General features: G+C 44.1%; 1 protein-coding gene across 5 annotated transcripts in view; it reads left to right on the forward strand.

Annotated features, from left to right (window-relative positions):
* igsf21a (immunoglobin superfamily, member 21a) overlaps window positions 1–14,516 on the forward strand; it is a 486,169-nt gene extending 471,653 nt beyond the window's left edge. For 3 of the 5 annotated variants that reach the window (XM_079510219.1, XM_079510215.1, XM_079510216.1), the window contains exons 8-10: window positions 1,250–1,442; window positions 7,874–7,912; window positions 13,633–14,516. In XM_079510219.1, the coding sequence (XP_079366345.1) occupies window positions 1,250–1,442; window positions 7,874–7,912; window positions 13,633–13,709 (309 nt within the window). In that variant the 3' untranslated portion in view covers window positions 13,710–14,516. The remainder of the gene's footprint in view (window positions 1–1,249; window positions 1,443–7,873; window positions 7,913–13,632) is intronic. The other 2 variants (XM_079510217.1, XM_079510218.1) reach the window with 2 other exon arrangements.
* Window positions 14,517–16,623: the final 2,107 nt, after the last annotated feature.

A 16,623-nucleotide genomic window follows, 5' to 3' on the forward strand; every position in this document is an offset into this window, starting at 1 on the left:
CATAAAACAAATAGCGGGGATGTCGTATTACGCAGCGGCGCAACACTGGATCAAACAATTAGAGGCAGTAGAACTGTTAATCCAGAGTGATTTACAGTAAGCAAGAACAAAAAATATGGTAATACATCAAATACATAGAAATAGTCATCATGAATCACATGTAAGCTTAAGAACCTAACAGTGGAATATCTATATAATGAAACTATATGTGTATACACTATAGAGTGCTATGTCTACATAAAGTTGAGCCTATGCACACACCTGTAGGTGGTCGAGCCTATGCACACACCTGTAGGTGGTCGAGGCTATGCACACACCTGTAGGTGGTCGAGGCAGCCACAGTATATTTGAAATGGGGCTTAAGTGGTTAATTCATGATGCACTTTTCACGTACACGTACTCTAGGCTAAAGTAGGCTACAATAATTGTCTTTGTAATGGAGTTTGTAGTGGAGTTAAAGTCATAAATATCCATTTAAATACAGTACACCAAGAAAAGTAAAGTACATGCACAAAATGTACCGTACCTACTATTAAGTAAATGTACTTTACTGTTACCCACCACACTTATTTTCAATTCAATGTGTCAAGTGCTCCCACTGTTCCAATGGAGTATGTTCCCCTTCAATAGACGTTGAGTGCCATAACCCCTCATTCTCTCTTTTCACTAAAAGATATCTTCAATAACACATTATTCCAGCTTTTTTATTCTCTGAGTAGTATCCAGTGGTGAAGCTGTGCCAGAATGTGGCATGTGGACAGTACATGCAGGCAGAGTGTGTGGGCGTCTGGGCGATACTTAGTCCTTAGATAACAACATTCAGCCTTTTATTAAGTTATCTTATGGAGGGGATATGTCTGCTCGCTGATATAAATGGAATACTTCTTCAAGAAGTTGGGTTTATTTTGAAATGCATGTCGATAGGGGGACTCTCTCTGGAGGGGAGAGAATGTGCTGAACAAAAAAAATAACTGAACAAAAAAGAAAGCGAAAAGCTGATTACTAATGCATGCTGTTAACTCGCCGTTGCACTGGGGAGAGAAGAATCAGAGCTTGTATTATTCATGTTTCTTTTGCTCTTAATCTCTTGTTGGCGACAAGACGTTTCTCTGCCACGGCTGCCCTCTCACCCCCACTCCCCCTCCCCCCCCCCCTCTCTCTCTCTCTCTCTCTGTATCTCTCTCTGTATCTCTCAACCTCCTTGCGTTCCTCTTGGTCTCCGTCCCACCTGTGTATTGGGCGTTGCTAGAACGAGGTGTTCCCAGAGCCACTGTTCACCTGGACGCGGGTCGGGGGTCGTCTGCTGGACGGGAGCAACGAGAAAGACGGGAAGGAGCTGATTCTGGAGAGAGTGCCGGCGGAGCTCAACGGCTCCATGTATCGCTGCACGGCCCAGAACCCTCTGGGCTCCACGGACACGCACACTCGCCTCATAGTCTTTGGTATGTCACTGAACTGAACTTAAATCACAGAATAACTTTCACGTTTATTTGTTTTGTTTGTTTGTTTGTTTGTTTATTCGTCCATTCATCCATTCATCTATTTAGTGAATACTTTATCATTCAATCCATTTTCTGAAACCACCACACCGTACCACACAATCCTTCCATGTTTGGCAAGATTTCCCTTTTATTTTCGTTGTCTTTTGTTTTACCGTCCCACAAATTACCTGCAACACTTACACAATTGCACAGTTGTCCATTTCTGAATAAAAAAAATATCTTTGGAAATAATATATTATAATGGGCATAGGCCCAATTAAAAATACTTAAGAAATTCAACTGGCCACTTATGCGATATTAATTATTAATACAACTAAGCATGTGATTAATAAGAAATTGAATTACTAATTGGTGCAACAATTCACTTCTTTTGAGGCTGATGTTATGAGTGAATAATGAGGGATTCACCAGCTGTCCCATTGTCATGTTGTTGTGCTGCTGTAATGGTCTCATCAAAGACACAGGACAGAATTAAATCATCTCTTGTGTTAAACCTAATTTATCATTTGTCGTACGACAGTATCTTGTGCCGAAAATACACGATCTATAAGGCTCATGCCACGCTAGAACAATCTAGAATCTATCTATATCCACAGCCAATCTACAAGCGATGCGACACATTGTGAGCTTGTAGATCTGCAATTCTTGTCACGTGTGCACTGTCATGATGTTAAAGCAGTGGAATATCACTTCTTTAGCCATGGATGTGGTATTTATCTGAACCTAAGTAAGTCGTTTGCTTTCGTTGATGTGGGAGTTTGATTGCTGAGTGAGTGTTACATCCTGTGTGCCCTCACTTCACTGCGTGTGTTTACTCTGGCAGTGGTGAGAACACCTGGCTGGGCTCCTGGGGGCCGATCAGAACACCTGGCTGGGCTCCTGGGGGCCGATCAGAGCTATGGAGGCGTCTGTCAATCACCATTTAATCAGATAAAACACTTCTGTTTTGGCTGGAAGGACGTTCCCTTGAAGGGGAAAACGGAAGAGCGATGGCTAAGGGCTAAGCTCAAGAACTTGTTTCCAGCCAGGCCCTGCTCATAGAACACATTTCATCGTAGTGGTGCAATGCCTTGTTCAAGGGCACTTCAGCGGTGGTAATTTTAACGTGTCGGACCGCTGATTCGAACTGGCGACCTTCTGGTATCAAGACCGCTCCGCAATCCGTTCGGCCACCGCTGCCACTGTGCCACTGGTCAAGGCTTGCACGTTCACACTAAATCTAACTCACCCGTTATTAATCGTATTAGCTGCAGCTGCGTTGCTTACATCACGGGGTACTGTAAGGCTGCATTCACACATATCAGACACCTGTCTTGTGTCTTGTCCGTGTTTAACACTTCTGATGCCTAGGACGTCCATAGGGTTTCATTAGCGGTTTCGAGTGAAAATCAAGCGATAATCACCAGTAGGTTACTTATCAAGGCGATCTTATCGGCCTACTGCACATGCTGGGAGCCTACTGGGAACGACAACCCACCTCATACCCTATAACCTAAACATAACCGCAAGCACGGAGCGGTGCAGTCACTTCTGTGTTTCCTAGTATAAAGTAACCTACTGGTGATTATCGGTTGATCACATCCGAAGCGGGTGGTTTCATCCCCCTTTAGCCTTGGATCAATCATAGATGTATTTTATCGAGTCAGATTTTAGCTCACGTATTTATTTATTTATTTGACAGGGACAAAGCTCATTAATCAACATGTCAGTTTTCACCTCAATGTAAATGGGCCAGAGTTAGCCAAAGCTAATTTCCATCTGTAGTCCCTGGGCAGGCTCTTAAAAAATGAATGATAAAAGAAAGACAGTGTATAGTGTGCCAGCACACAACACCATGCGTTGATGCCATGTGTGCATATGTGTCAGCACCCAAAACTGTCCGTACAAAAACACAATACAATACAGATAAAAGAAAGACAGAGTGTATAGTGTGCCACCACACAGCACCATGCGTTGATGCCATGTGTGCATATGTGCCAGCACCCAACACTATGTCCATACAAAAACACCATACAATACAGTACACTACAGGAACAGATCAACATGGACCATCATACAGGTATCACCTACTGTATGATGGTCTTGGTTTGCAACCCCAAATTGTCACTGGACATCCGCACGGAAAGCCTGTACTTCTCTGTACATGGACAAAATGATATAAAGTGCTGACTGCATGGATGTTAACCTGACATACGGAAACCCTGCTGCATGCCCACGTTTTTCAATAGATATGCGTTTTAATCCTGTCTTTGTTGGATTCTGTCGGAGGTTAATTCCCTGCATTCCTCAATGGGCGGTAGTATTGAAAAATACGGACTAATACAATGCACAAAGATTCCGAATGCCGAGTTAACATCATATGAACTATATGATTAAAGTTTTGGCAGGCCAGATGTCACGTGATGTCACGTGCTCCATCCCTGATGATGTCACGTGATGTCACGTGCTCCATCCCTGATGATGTCACGTGATGTCACGTGCTCCATCCCTGATGATGTCACGTGATGTCACGTGCTCCATCCCTGATGATGTCACGTGATGTCACGTGCTCCATCCCTGATGATGTCATGTGATGTCACGTGCTCCATCCCTGATGATGTCACGTGATGTCACGTGCTCCATCCCTGATGATGTCATGTGATGTCACGTGCTCTCTCACCCCAACCAACCAACCAACACACAGACTGATGGGAAAATGGGGAAATGCACGATCAATCAATCAATACATGCACAAATTGATTGGGTGGGGCATAATATTGAGCACACCTTGGAGAAAACTGCCACGACAGGAGGGTTAGTTGTGAGTCATTTTGCTAGGAGGAGTGCTAATGTTCTGTTTAACACTTCCAGTGCACCCTCAGGTGTCATCGGCTGTGTGCCTAGCATGGTCCATCTGTCTGTCTTTCTCCGCCGCTTTTCCACGCTTAACCCATTTTGACCTGAGATCAGATTCTAAAAATGTCTTCTACAGTTTTCTGAAAAAGCTATGTTTCTATGTCAGTCGTTCTTCGATTTAAAAAAAATAGCAGACCTACAAGCTCCACCAAAAGGGGTTCCCGCCCAAAATGGGTTAAGGGAAGTGAATGGTGATTACATTGACCGTCACCCCACACCACCCCCCCCCCCCCCCAGCAGCCTTGAGATGATACACCTCTATCTCTCCCAGGGAGGAGAAGAGGAAGATGGAGAGAGAGTGAGAGACAGAGTGCAGGGAGGAGGGGGCGCTCACTTGACAGATTGTTTGGTGTACTTCATACATCATCGGAAATAATAGAGTATAATGACGGCTTGCTATTGAGGCTCTCTAGATTGCTCGGAGAATAGTGTTCGTGTCTTGACGATGTTCGTCTTTAGCCACCTTTCAGTGATAATACCTTCATGATTACCGCAAAGTGAGACGGCTGTAGGGAGGCAGGCAGTGACACACACTCACTCACCTACATGGGTTTAGCACACGCATACGCGCACGGACCTGTGTGCGGACGCATGCAAATCAGTGTGTCTTATAGAGATGAATGTGTATGCGCATAAATATGGATAATTCACACAGCCATGAACATCTTGTACAGTATACGCTGTCACACACAGCCCCACCCCCACACATACACACACACATGTGGGCGAGCGTACACACACGCACACACGCACGCACGCACGCACACACGCATGCACACACAGGTATTCCGCTCAATCAGAGCAGCGTTAGACTAACAAAGGCTTCGTACAATTCATTCATTTGTAACACTGAGAATGTACAAACAGAGGACTTTTCCTGTGTGCTACACTTTTGCACCAACCTGCTCACATCTTTGTAAAGGGGCTCCATGCAGTCTCAAAAGCAGTCAGACCAAATATAAGCCGAGCGGGGTGCTGCTAATACCCTCCAAGACTCCGTTCTCTCCGCCGAGACCTAGAAAACATATTGTCAGAGCCCACAGTAGACGTCGGCACTACTTATTAGAGAGTGTAGTTCCGTTTCTCTTTTCTCCACCCCTACCCCCCCCCCCCCCCCCCCCTCTCTGAGGCTGTTGCCAGGTCCCTCCACTGCTGTTGAAGAAGTGTTCTGGCAGCGCTGGCAGAGAGCGCCGTGGTCCCTGTTCCATTAATAGTAGCAGCCCTGCTCAGCGGGGACGTGTCATTTAGCACCGGCTTTAGAGACTTAGGAGTTCAGCTTCATTAGAACGCCACGACCTATGTCAGACATCACTATTTTCTCATTTTCTCCGTTTTCCATCTGTCCCTCTCTCTCACTAGCTGAGCTCACTCTGTTTCATTTTCCTCTCGTTTCATCTTTCATCTTTCTCCCTCTCTGCTTTGTTCCTCCTCTACGCTCACACCCTTTTCACTCACTCACTCACTCACTCACTCACTCACTCACTCACTCACTCACTCACTCACTCACTCACTCACTCACTTGTTTCATGTGACCTTGTCCTTGACCATGTCCTTGTAGTTGACCTTTTCAACTCAAAACAACAGCGGGCAGTCCGCTGATCATCCCCACCAGGTTTCGTGAAAATCTAACCATATTCTCTTAATTTTTTACCATGACCTTGACCGGGGCGGCAGTAGCTCAGGTGTAGAGTGCAGCTGGTAGAGCAGCCGGATCCGTGAGGTACCCAGCTCGATCCCGGGCTCCCCCAGAGTTAGTGTCGAAGTGTCCTTGAGCAATACGCTGAACCCCTAATTGCTCCCGATGTGCAGGTTGGTGCCTTACACATGGTTTCCTCCACCATCGGTGTATGAAGGGGTGAATGTAATGCACCATCTATGTAAAGCGCTTTGGATAAAAGCGCTCGGCTATATAAATGCACAATTTACCAAATGCACCATTATTGTGACCTTGATCTTTAACTTAAGCCCAAAAGTATATAATATATTTGTTCACACAAAATCCGGCCCACCTCTTCCGAAATTATTGTTGCTTGCGACCGAAGGTCGAAGATAACCGTGAAATCTTGCACATAACCCACAATTTACGCCACTCTGTCATGAAGTCGCGATTCCCGTCACACACCCCAGGTAAGCCCCCAGGTCATCATGACATCACGTGACATCAGCCACCTGGTCACCCCAGGCAAGTTAAAGCTCGCTGCAAGTGGTGTCCGATCCGAACTTAACCGGGATGCAGACATTTCTTTCTTTTTTTTTATAATATTTATTTTATTTGGAAAAAGCAGTACAATAACAGCATTTATATGTATACACAGGACACAAGTGCAGTTCCCAGGATTTTTCTTTTCACCCCTCTTCCCTCCCTCCCCCTCCAAGTGACTCCATCTCCAGTGTCTCTGTAACATCCTTGCTTTCTTCAGAACTACATATGGCATCAAGTCAACACTTAACAGGGGCAAAGGGCAATATCGCTTCAGAGTGTACATTTCAGAAGGAGAAAAAGAAGAAAGAGTGGGCAGACGGGATGCAGACATTTCTAACCCGACGACATCCGATTTGTAAAGCCAGATATCACTGAGGACTTGTAAGGCCAAATATCCTGTCTCGTCTGGAAGGCAATGGAGTCTCTCGTGAGGAGCATATAGCAACTGCTGCTATAGCTCCCTAAACCTCTTCTTCTCCCATTCTGAACGGGAACCCCTTTTGGTGTTTTAACTAAGCATTATGTTATACTTTAGCTATTGAAAAATAGCAGACCTACAAGCTTGTAGCGCGCCACTCTGTGCCTGTCTATTGTGACAGTCTCATGATAACCACTGTGGTTGCTGCAAAGGTCACAGTTAACTATGGAATCAAAGGTCACAGTTAACTATTGAATCATGCATTTCCATCAGTCAGTCAGTGTATCACTCAAAATCCCCATACATGGGGAAAGCCCCATATATGGTGCCCAGGTCTCGTGACATCGCACGCGACCTTACTGGTATTACAGAAGACAGAACTTGGCCTTGATTGTGACCTTGACCTTTGACCTTTTTAACTAACTGGACAGACAGACAGACAGACAGACAGACAGACAGGAATGGGTGAAAACAAGATTGCTGGCCAATATCTACAGTATGTTACAGAGGCTAATACACTGGGGTTGTGGTCCTCCATGGTGGCTACCGCAAGTGTTATTTTCTCTACAGAAATGAGAGAGGTGTCTGTGGGGGAAGGGGGGGGTGGTATAGACAGACAGACAGGCAGGCAGGCAGGCAGGCAGGCAGGCAGGCAGGCAGGCAGGCAGACAGACAGGCAGACAGGCAGGCAGGCAGGCAGGCAGGCAGGCAGGCAGACAGGCAGACAGACTGTAACTACATAACACGTTTGAAATCCAGCTTCTTTGTGATTAACCTTTTATTTTTTCCTTCTCCTTTTGTTTTGGTATAATGCCATCTGACAGAGTTTCTCTCTCTTCTCTCCGTCTCTGACAGAAAATCCAAGCATGATGAAGAACACACAGACCAAGAGCAGTAAGTATCGCAGTCTTCACGGTAACAACAGCTGCTGGGATTCCTGTTTTGGAATTCTGTTTATTTACCAGGGAGGAAGCTGGTAACACAGGAAGCTGTGATGTTGATTGCAAATCGTCTTGTTCTGTGTGTCATTTGTTCTTATGCAATGCACATCAACGCTGACCACCACCGCCTGATTAAGGACGTCAGTCGTTGGGTCCTGAATAGAAGCAGTGTTCCTGGGGGGATGTGTGGGGATGAAGCGCCAGTGATGACGTACTGAGGGGGGGATGCGGGGGGTGGGGGTGCAGGGATCTGTGCGTCAAACCTTCCCTCGGGTAACGAATCGGCGCTCCTGTCAGTCGTGGTGCAGTGTGAGATTAGGCGTGTTTCATACGCGCTGCTTGCGGTGGCTTATTTGTGGTTGCTCAGATTATCGTATGTAAAACTGAGGGATTGTCAGCGGAAGCCGCAGAGGGATGTGACAGCCACCTGTCCCCACAGAAGTCTCAGTCTCTCTCTCTCTCTCTCTCTGGATCTTACTCCATTTCTTGTTTGTCCCTGTGGTCTGTTCTCTTGTCTCTCTTTCTGTACTGCACTTACCAGGGAGGAATCACGTGAGCTGTGATGTTGATTGCATATCGTCGCTGTAGTACCTTTGTCCAAAACCACTACTTTTAAGGAAAAGGAAAACATGACCTGCATTCCATACTGTAGAGTAGATAGATAGTGTACTGTTAATACTTTTCCCAGATTATACGTACATATTCATAATACCCACAGATAAACGTAACCACTTTCAAGCTGGCATCCCTATTTTGGGCATGTTTTCTATGTTATCTGTCTTTTTTTAGGCCCCTCCTATGCTCAGCTTTGTCTGTTGAGTTGATTGGCTGAGCAATGTATACTGTATGTGATTAGCTGGACTGAACTTGAGGATAAAAAGTGATTAGCCGGAATGTGATGATGTATGGACAGTATGATGCAGTATGTTGATAAGAGCGCCCCTCACTTTTTCGGAAATGTTCAACAAAAATAGTAATGCAATGCATTGTGAGCTTGTAGGCTATTTTAGCTACGTTGCTAGATAAATTACGAAGATACAAGATTTATGATCTACAGGGATGATATGCACTTGTCCATCTCGCCATTGTTTTGCTGTCCCCGTTTCACCAACCCTGTCTCTCTCTCTCTCTCTTGCATTCTATCTTTGTCTTCTGATCAATCTTGTCCATCGTTCTCTGTCCTCTGTCTTCAAGTCCCTGCCTCTGTCTCTCTGTCGCTGTCCTTTTGTCTCTCTGGCTGTGTCTATTCTGCCCCCTCTGTCTGTCTGTCTGTCTGTCTGTCTGTCTGTCTGTCTGTCTGTCTGTCTGTCTGTCTGTCTGTCTGTCTGTCTGTCTGTCTGTCTGTCTGTCTGTCTGTATTTGTATTTTTGTATTTATTTATTCAGCACAGTATAAAAAATAATCACACCCGTGTGAACTGAGTGGTGTAAGGTCTTCATGTCTGACGTAATGAAATCATGTCTGACGTAATGAAATCACACCCGGGTGAACAGGGTGAACATAGCAACCATGCTCATTTTTTCTGCACAGACTAACAAAGCCAGTTGTAGGAGTGGTTTACACCACTCAAAAACAACACAGTGAACATATAAATATAAGAAGGGTAAAGTGCTAGGCTGAGGCAAAAAAGCCCAAGGGGCTCTACCTATGGGGTCTCTACCTACAGTATGTAAATCACAATGAAACATTGTACAAGAGATATAGAATATCCAGAAGACATAATTGCAGTATATAAAACAAGAACAAAACAACAAAACAAAAAAAAACATGATTAGAATTATTGGTTGAAGATTGAAGAATAGCCATTTCTGTAGAATGATTTTTCCTAAATCCATATTGGTGTTCATACAGTATGTTATGGTCCTGCAGATGTTCCATCATTCTGTTAAAGACTAATTTCTCCAGAATCTTTGAGAAACATGGGAGAACAGAAATAGGGCGGTAGTTACTAAATACACTATGGTCTCCAGATTTGTAGACAGGAACTACTTTGGCAATTTTAAGGTCATCGGGTATTATTCCAGTTTCTAAAGATTTGGTGAAAATGTGGGTCCATGATTTCCTTCTCTGTAGGAGGTTTGAAGCTCTGTCTGTCTGTCTGTCTGTCTGTCTGTCTGTCTGTCTGTCTGTCTGTCTGTCTGTCTGTCTGTCTGTCTGTCTGTCTGTCTGTCTGTCTGTCTGTCTGTCTGTCTGTCTGTCTGTCTGTCTGTCTGTCTGTCTGTCTGTCTGTCCTCTCTCTCTCACACTCCTCTCGTTAACTCTGGCTCTCTCTGTCTCCTTCCCTCCCCTTCTCGTCTATTTTTCTTTCTTTCATTTTTTTTTTTCTTTTCTTCTTTTCTTACCATTCTCTGTAGCCCTATCTCAGGGATGCAATTTGAATATGCAAATGCTACCGGGAAAGCGCAGGAGCAGGTGTGCCACAGCAAGGACAGAATCAGGTCAGCGTAGAGGCGCGGATCGCAAGGCGAGGCGCGGACATGCCTTGCATGCAAGTCAAATCAGTGTAGAACATGGCCCCGAGAGGTCGCCCCACACGTGCCTGATCGCTTAATGGCTGAACAGCCCGGTCCTCCCATGGCGTGTGTGGGGGAGACCACCCCTGTCAGTCAGTCAGTTCCGCAGCTAACCAGTAAACTACGCATTCTGGACCCTCAAGGGGCCAATTGTTTATTTTTCTACTGCTGATTTTAAGCGTATCAGCACGCGTCATCATTGTCAACATTTTGATTCTATTCAAAAAAACGACTCGTCCATTGCTATCCGGCTGCAATGGCTTTGTTGCGGCCTTCATTGTGAAATGTCTCAATCACAGTCTCAATCACAGTCTCAATCACAGTCTCAGCTGGCCATCCCGTCCTCTGGGGTTATGGGCTCTGCTGCCGTCGGCACTGGGCATCGTGCACCGCAAGGCAGAGAGACAGAGGCAGTGAAAAACACTGCTTGTATGATCAAATTATTCTTAGAAATTCTGACAGAGGCAATCGATCTATGAATTGAGTAATCAACATCAGTTTTTATGTATTTTCAAAATACAAAATCCGTATTTGTATCTCAAATACATTTCTCAGACCAGTATTTTGTATATTATGATATTGTTTTTCTTACCCAGTGGGCTATTTGAAATTTGTATCAAGATACTTTTTGCTGTGCACTGTCATATGTAGGCCTATGGGTGTTCAGGACGGGAACCCCTTTTGGTGTTTTTCCCTTCAGGACGGGAACCCCTTGTGGTGTTTTTCAGGACGGGAACCCCTTGTGGTGTTTTTGGTCTTAACCACTTGAACCGTCTGTACTTAAAGGACCACTTCACCACTTTTCAACATCTCTTCATATAATTGGTCCTCACTAATGTTCATGATAAAACACCCCAATTTTTTCTACTCAGTCTGTGTCTCATAGGAGGGCTGTGGTCAGTTCGGACACCCGTCCACCAGTGACATCATCATTAGGCAGATTTTTTTTAAAACAAGATTTGTTTTAAAATATATTTAGATTTTTATTATCGTGAGAACGATGGCTTCAACTTTTGCATTGCAACTTTTCAGGAAAAGAAAGCCTGCCGTTTCTATTAGCTTGGATTCACCATCGATGATGTCACTGGTGGACAGGTTTCTGAACTTCCCACAGCCTTCCTATGAGACACAGACTGAGTAGGAAAAAATAGTGGTATTTTATCATGAACATTAGTTAGGACCAATTATAGGAAGAGAAGTTGAAAAGTGGTGAAGTGGTCCTTTAAGTTGACCGGAGACCCCAAGGTCACACTAGATCCCCTCCTTTTGGTCACACGGTACTAAATATCTTTGCCGAAAAAGCCTAATCTACAGCTGATGACCTGCCCAGAATAGTGACGCTATAGAGCGTCGCAGTCCCGCCCCCTACCCTGGACCAGGAAATGATTCTCCGTTCATTTTCCTCATAGACATTTCAGAAAGTATTTATTTAAAGACGTTTACGCCGCGGACAAAGCCAACTCCAGTCGTGACAAATCATGACAACAAACACAATTTTTTGGGCCGAACAAATAATTAGAAAGAAGAAAAAAACGGCAGGTTACAACACTTTTTGTTGTTTTTCTTCTTTGTAATTATTTGTTTGGTCCAAAATATTGTTTGTGTTGTCATGAGTTGTCACGACTCGAGTTGGCTTTGTCCGCGGCGTAACCGTCTTTAAATAAATACTTTAAGAAATGTCTATGGGAAAAATGCATTGGGATTCATTTCCTGGTCCATGGTAGGGGGGGAGGGACTGCGACGCTCTATAGGGTCCATGTGGTTACATCCCTGCACCAGCTGCACGGTGGAGGTTGTAGAGCTTCCTCATCAACTAGGCTACTGCTAGAAAGTGCACGCCCTTGAGCAAGGCACGGAGCCATTAAGTGCTCAGTCGCAGCTGCTTGGGGACCAGTAGTGATGGCTGGGGTTATGCCGTGGTGGTTTACTGGGTTTTTGTGTGTGGACTATGTGCACCCCCCCCCCCCCCCCCCCCCACCACCACCCCCCTTTCCTTCCCCTTGCAACTAGTCCCCACCGGCTATTACATTTAACAGGATGAACGTCCACTTGCCATTTTCTTTCTATTTTTGAGTGGTGCAAACCACTCCAACAACTGGCTTTGTACCCGTGTACCCGTGTTTGTTCGTACCAAAAAAACGAGCATGGTTGCTATGGTTAGCAACCAAAAAAACGAGCATGGTTGCTATGGTTAGAGTATGTGACGTCACTGACATCACAGATATCACGTCAGAGTGAATCAATCTCTATATAATCAATCTATAGTTATTCCTCAACAGATGTTAGGCATATGGCAAAAGATCAGATTGGAGAGAGTACTTATGACACAGATGCTTTCCTGGTTCTAATGTACAGTAACTATAACAATAAATGTGTAGTTGCACCACTCAGTTCACACGGGTGTGATTTTTTTAAAAGCATTAATCCGTAAGATGTATAAGCTAAGATCTAAGACGGAACACTTGGGTTTGTTGCTGTTTGAGATGCAGGAAATACCACTTATCCGCCAGCAGGTGGCGTACCCGACCACAGGGTCTCGTCAAATGGAAGAGTAGGGAGACCACAGTGGTATTCACATGTTTTACTTAAGTAAAAGTATCAATACTGCAATGTAGAAATACTCTGTGTTACTGTATAATTATACGTCTGGAATTAAAAATGTACTTGAGTAAAAGTACTAAAGTGTCGGTCTCGCAAAGTATACCTAAAGTAAAAAAAGTAAATACTCATCATGCAGATCCATTTCAAAAGTTTTCAAACGTATACATTGTCTAAAAAAGTCTTTTGAAAATAGCAGATCCACAAGCTCTGTGAGCTTGTGGATCGGCTATTTTCGAATGGCTGAAATGTAGGGTTGAAGTGGTATGTTTTGTAATAATAATCTAAATCTAAAGGTTTTCAATAATTGTACTGTGAAAGTACAATATTTGCCTCTGAGATGCAGTGCAGGAGTAGAAGTAAAAGTACTGAAAACATTCAAACACATACATGTCTTTAGTAGAAACCAAAGAGGTTTGCACGCTGTGTTTTATTGTTATTTACAAATGGTGTCATTGTTGAAACACGTGATGTGTGTCTTTACCTGACTGTGATGTGTGTCGTTACCTGACTGTGATGTGTGTCGTTACCTGACGGTGGCTTTTCCCTGTGGCCCTTTCAGATGGAGCGTCGTGCAAGGACATGCTCGGACTGACTTGGATGGCGCTTGTCCTCACAGTGATTGTGGAACTGACGTGAAACGTCCTATAACACACACACGCACACGCACGCACGCACGCACGCACGCACGCACGCACGCACGCACTCACGCACGCACGCACTCACGCACGCACACGTATGCACACACACACATACACACACACGCACACACACACACGCAGGCATGTCACTCAGTCACTCACACACACGCACGTACACGGTAAAATCCTCCTCAGTGCAGATTAAACTCTGAGTGGCAAAATGGAACCAAATGGACCCATAATGGTTACATTAGCACTGAGGGGTTTACAGTGTATTTGCTGTCCTCGCACAAACGCACACATACAGTATATGGTACACACACACTATTCAATAACACACGCACACTTAAGACACACACACACACACACACACGCACACACACGCACACACGCACGCACACACGCATGCACGCACGCACACACACACACACACACACGCACGCACGCACGCACGCACGCACGCACGCACGCACGCACGCACGCACGCACGCACGCACACGCACATACATTCTACTATCCTGCAAGCCTTCTCCAGTCATCAACAGACCCCCCCATGCGTTAGTCGATCAGGAAACAATGTCGCCACATGATGGCGCTCCACTCTGTTTTTTGTAAAGAAATAATAACCAAGATAATGTTATAAAAAAAGAACCAATGAGACAAATAAGAGAGTAACCACCTCCAATATAGCCCTGCCCAATCATAGCCCTGCCCAATCATAGCCCTGCCCTGCCCTGCCCAATCATACTTACATGTTTTTGTTTTATTTTATTTTATTTTATTCGCTTCTTGTCCCTCGTCTTGCCTGTTGATCAATAAAATGAATTGATAAAAAATAACAAAAACAAATAAAAAAAAATGTTTTTTTTTGTTTTTTTAACTTCGTTTTGGTGTTGAAATGTGACATGTGACCCCACGTTGACCACGCGACCCTTCTCTCACACTCCCCCTGGAATAGAAACCACAAGACAAACTAATGCTTGTCGCTCAAAGTGAACATTCTTTTGTCCCTCCCTTTTTTAAGGGTTTTGTTTTTTTCCTGATGGCTCGGAATGTATGAGAAGATAAAAAAAAAGAAGACAAAATAATAATTGTTGAGAAACTGCGGGGGAAGAAAATGAAAAAAAAAATCTCTTTTGGAGTGTATTTTGTGTACATCAGTGTAAATATTGAAAATAATTAAAGAGGTTATATGGGTGTCAGGTCAGGGGAATGGTTTCTGGATGTGTTTTGGGAGGGTTTGCAGTTTCATCACCTTTTTAATTTAGGTCTCATTCCAACACACCTTTTCTAGAGATAACCCCAGGCTGTACCAAGGACACGAACAATTTGACAGCCTTTTTTTATTTTGGGCTTTTTACATCTTACATGGCAGGTCTCTGAAAATATATGACAATTATCTAATATGTCTGCCATTTTGGGGTTGTGGTGCATGTGACGTTTGAAGATTCTTTCTCCTTTCTGTGTGCTGCAGCCGACTGCTGCACTGCAAACTCATTGTCAAGCCTGATTTATATGTATGCATCGTGTCTTGGGGCCAACATGGCAGATCTACAAGTCCATAAGGTGTGAGCTTGTAGATTGTCTGTTTTCGGCACGAGACGCCCGTGCACAACCACGTATAAATGAGGCGTCACTGGCCTGTAATCCAGTTATTTACTTGTTACATACTATCTTAAGGTGACCTACATTGTGTACAATAACGTAACACCTTTTCCCAGGCATTACTAGTAGGATCATTTTAGCCGCCAATCCGGGGAGTGTGCTCACCTGAAGCAGCGTGTGTAAAAACAGGGTTGTTGCATTTGTTTCATATCATCTGTATTAAAAATGGAGAGAGATCAAAATTATCAGCCTTGACTTATACTTATGACCTGATATAGTGTGTTTGACATGATATAGCGAAATTCTGATGGTGTCGCACACCAAGGGCTCCATTTTCGTCACCGCTAAACCCCTTATCCCTAAACTTATTTGCCTTTTTTACTATTTTGAAAAACATTTTTGAATAGTTCAACTAGCCAATCTACACGTTGTGAGCTTGTAGACTGGCCATTTTAACTATTCAAAAGATGTATAGTAATAGTAAAAAAAAAAAAAAAGGCAAAGAAGTTTAGGGATAAGGGGTTTAGCGGTGACGAAAATGGAGCCCCAAGACTAGAAAAAGTGCTCATGTCGCAAAAGAGCACATGTCTACTCTCAGGTAGATTATTGTGGGCCAGCAATATCTGAATTCAGTCATTATAGATGTGAATCAGAATGGACTACAAAATTGGACAGATCCGTCTTGATCACATGACTAATAGCCTAGATATAATGTGTGGATTGAGTGCCAATTTTCGTGATGTTTGGACAAAATCTGTCGGTTATATCAAACAATGTGTTTTGCAAAAATGTGCCTCTTGGTGTCGCTATAACAGGCTGATGTGAAAGATTTGGGGCAGAGGTTGAAAATGCCTATGGAGACAGTCAATAACTGATCTTGCAAACGCATTGTCTGGCGGTAGTTCTGGGCATGAAATTGTCTTATAAGAGACTATGAATGAAGCATTAGTAGTGTGTATCAATCCCTTTAATGTTCGGACACATTCTACTCTTTGGCACTTCAGCACATCTGGTAGACAAGCGTAGTTGATTACAGACACAATTTCATTATAATAAGCAGGGGCATGCCGCTAGAAATCCTGGACCCCTGACCCTTATGGGCTTAAATACTAGTGCTTTATTTCAGAGTACTCAACAGATACAGGGTATATGAGGTACAATTTTGGACACAAGAAACTGGGTATATGCACACGTTCAAGAAAAGAAAACACAGGTTCTCTTGCCATGAGCTTCACCAAAGGTTGAATACTTTAGCCTGGACACTCAGGCATGTTAGAGTCTTCACCCTGGTTATCACAGTGTAACCC

This window comes from Electrona antarctica, assembly GCF_951216825.1.
Source record: "Electrona antarctica genome assembly, chromosome: 9".
In the NCBI taxonomy this organism is placed as follows: domain Eukaryota; kingdom Metazoa; phylum Chordata; class Actinopteri; order Myctophiformes; family Myctophidae; genus Electrona; species Electrona antarctica.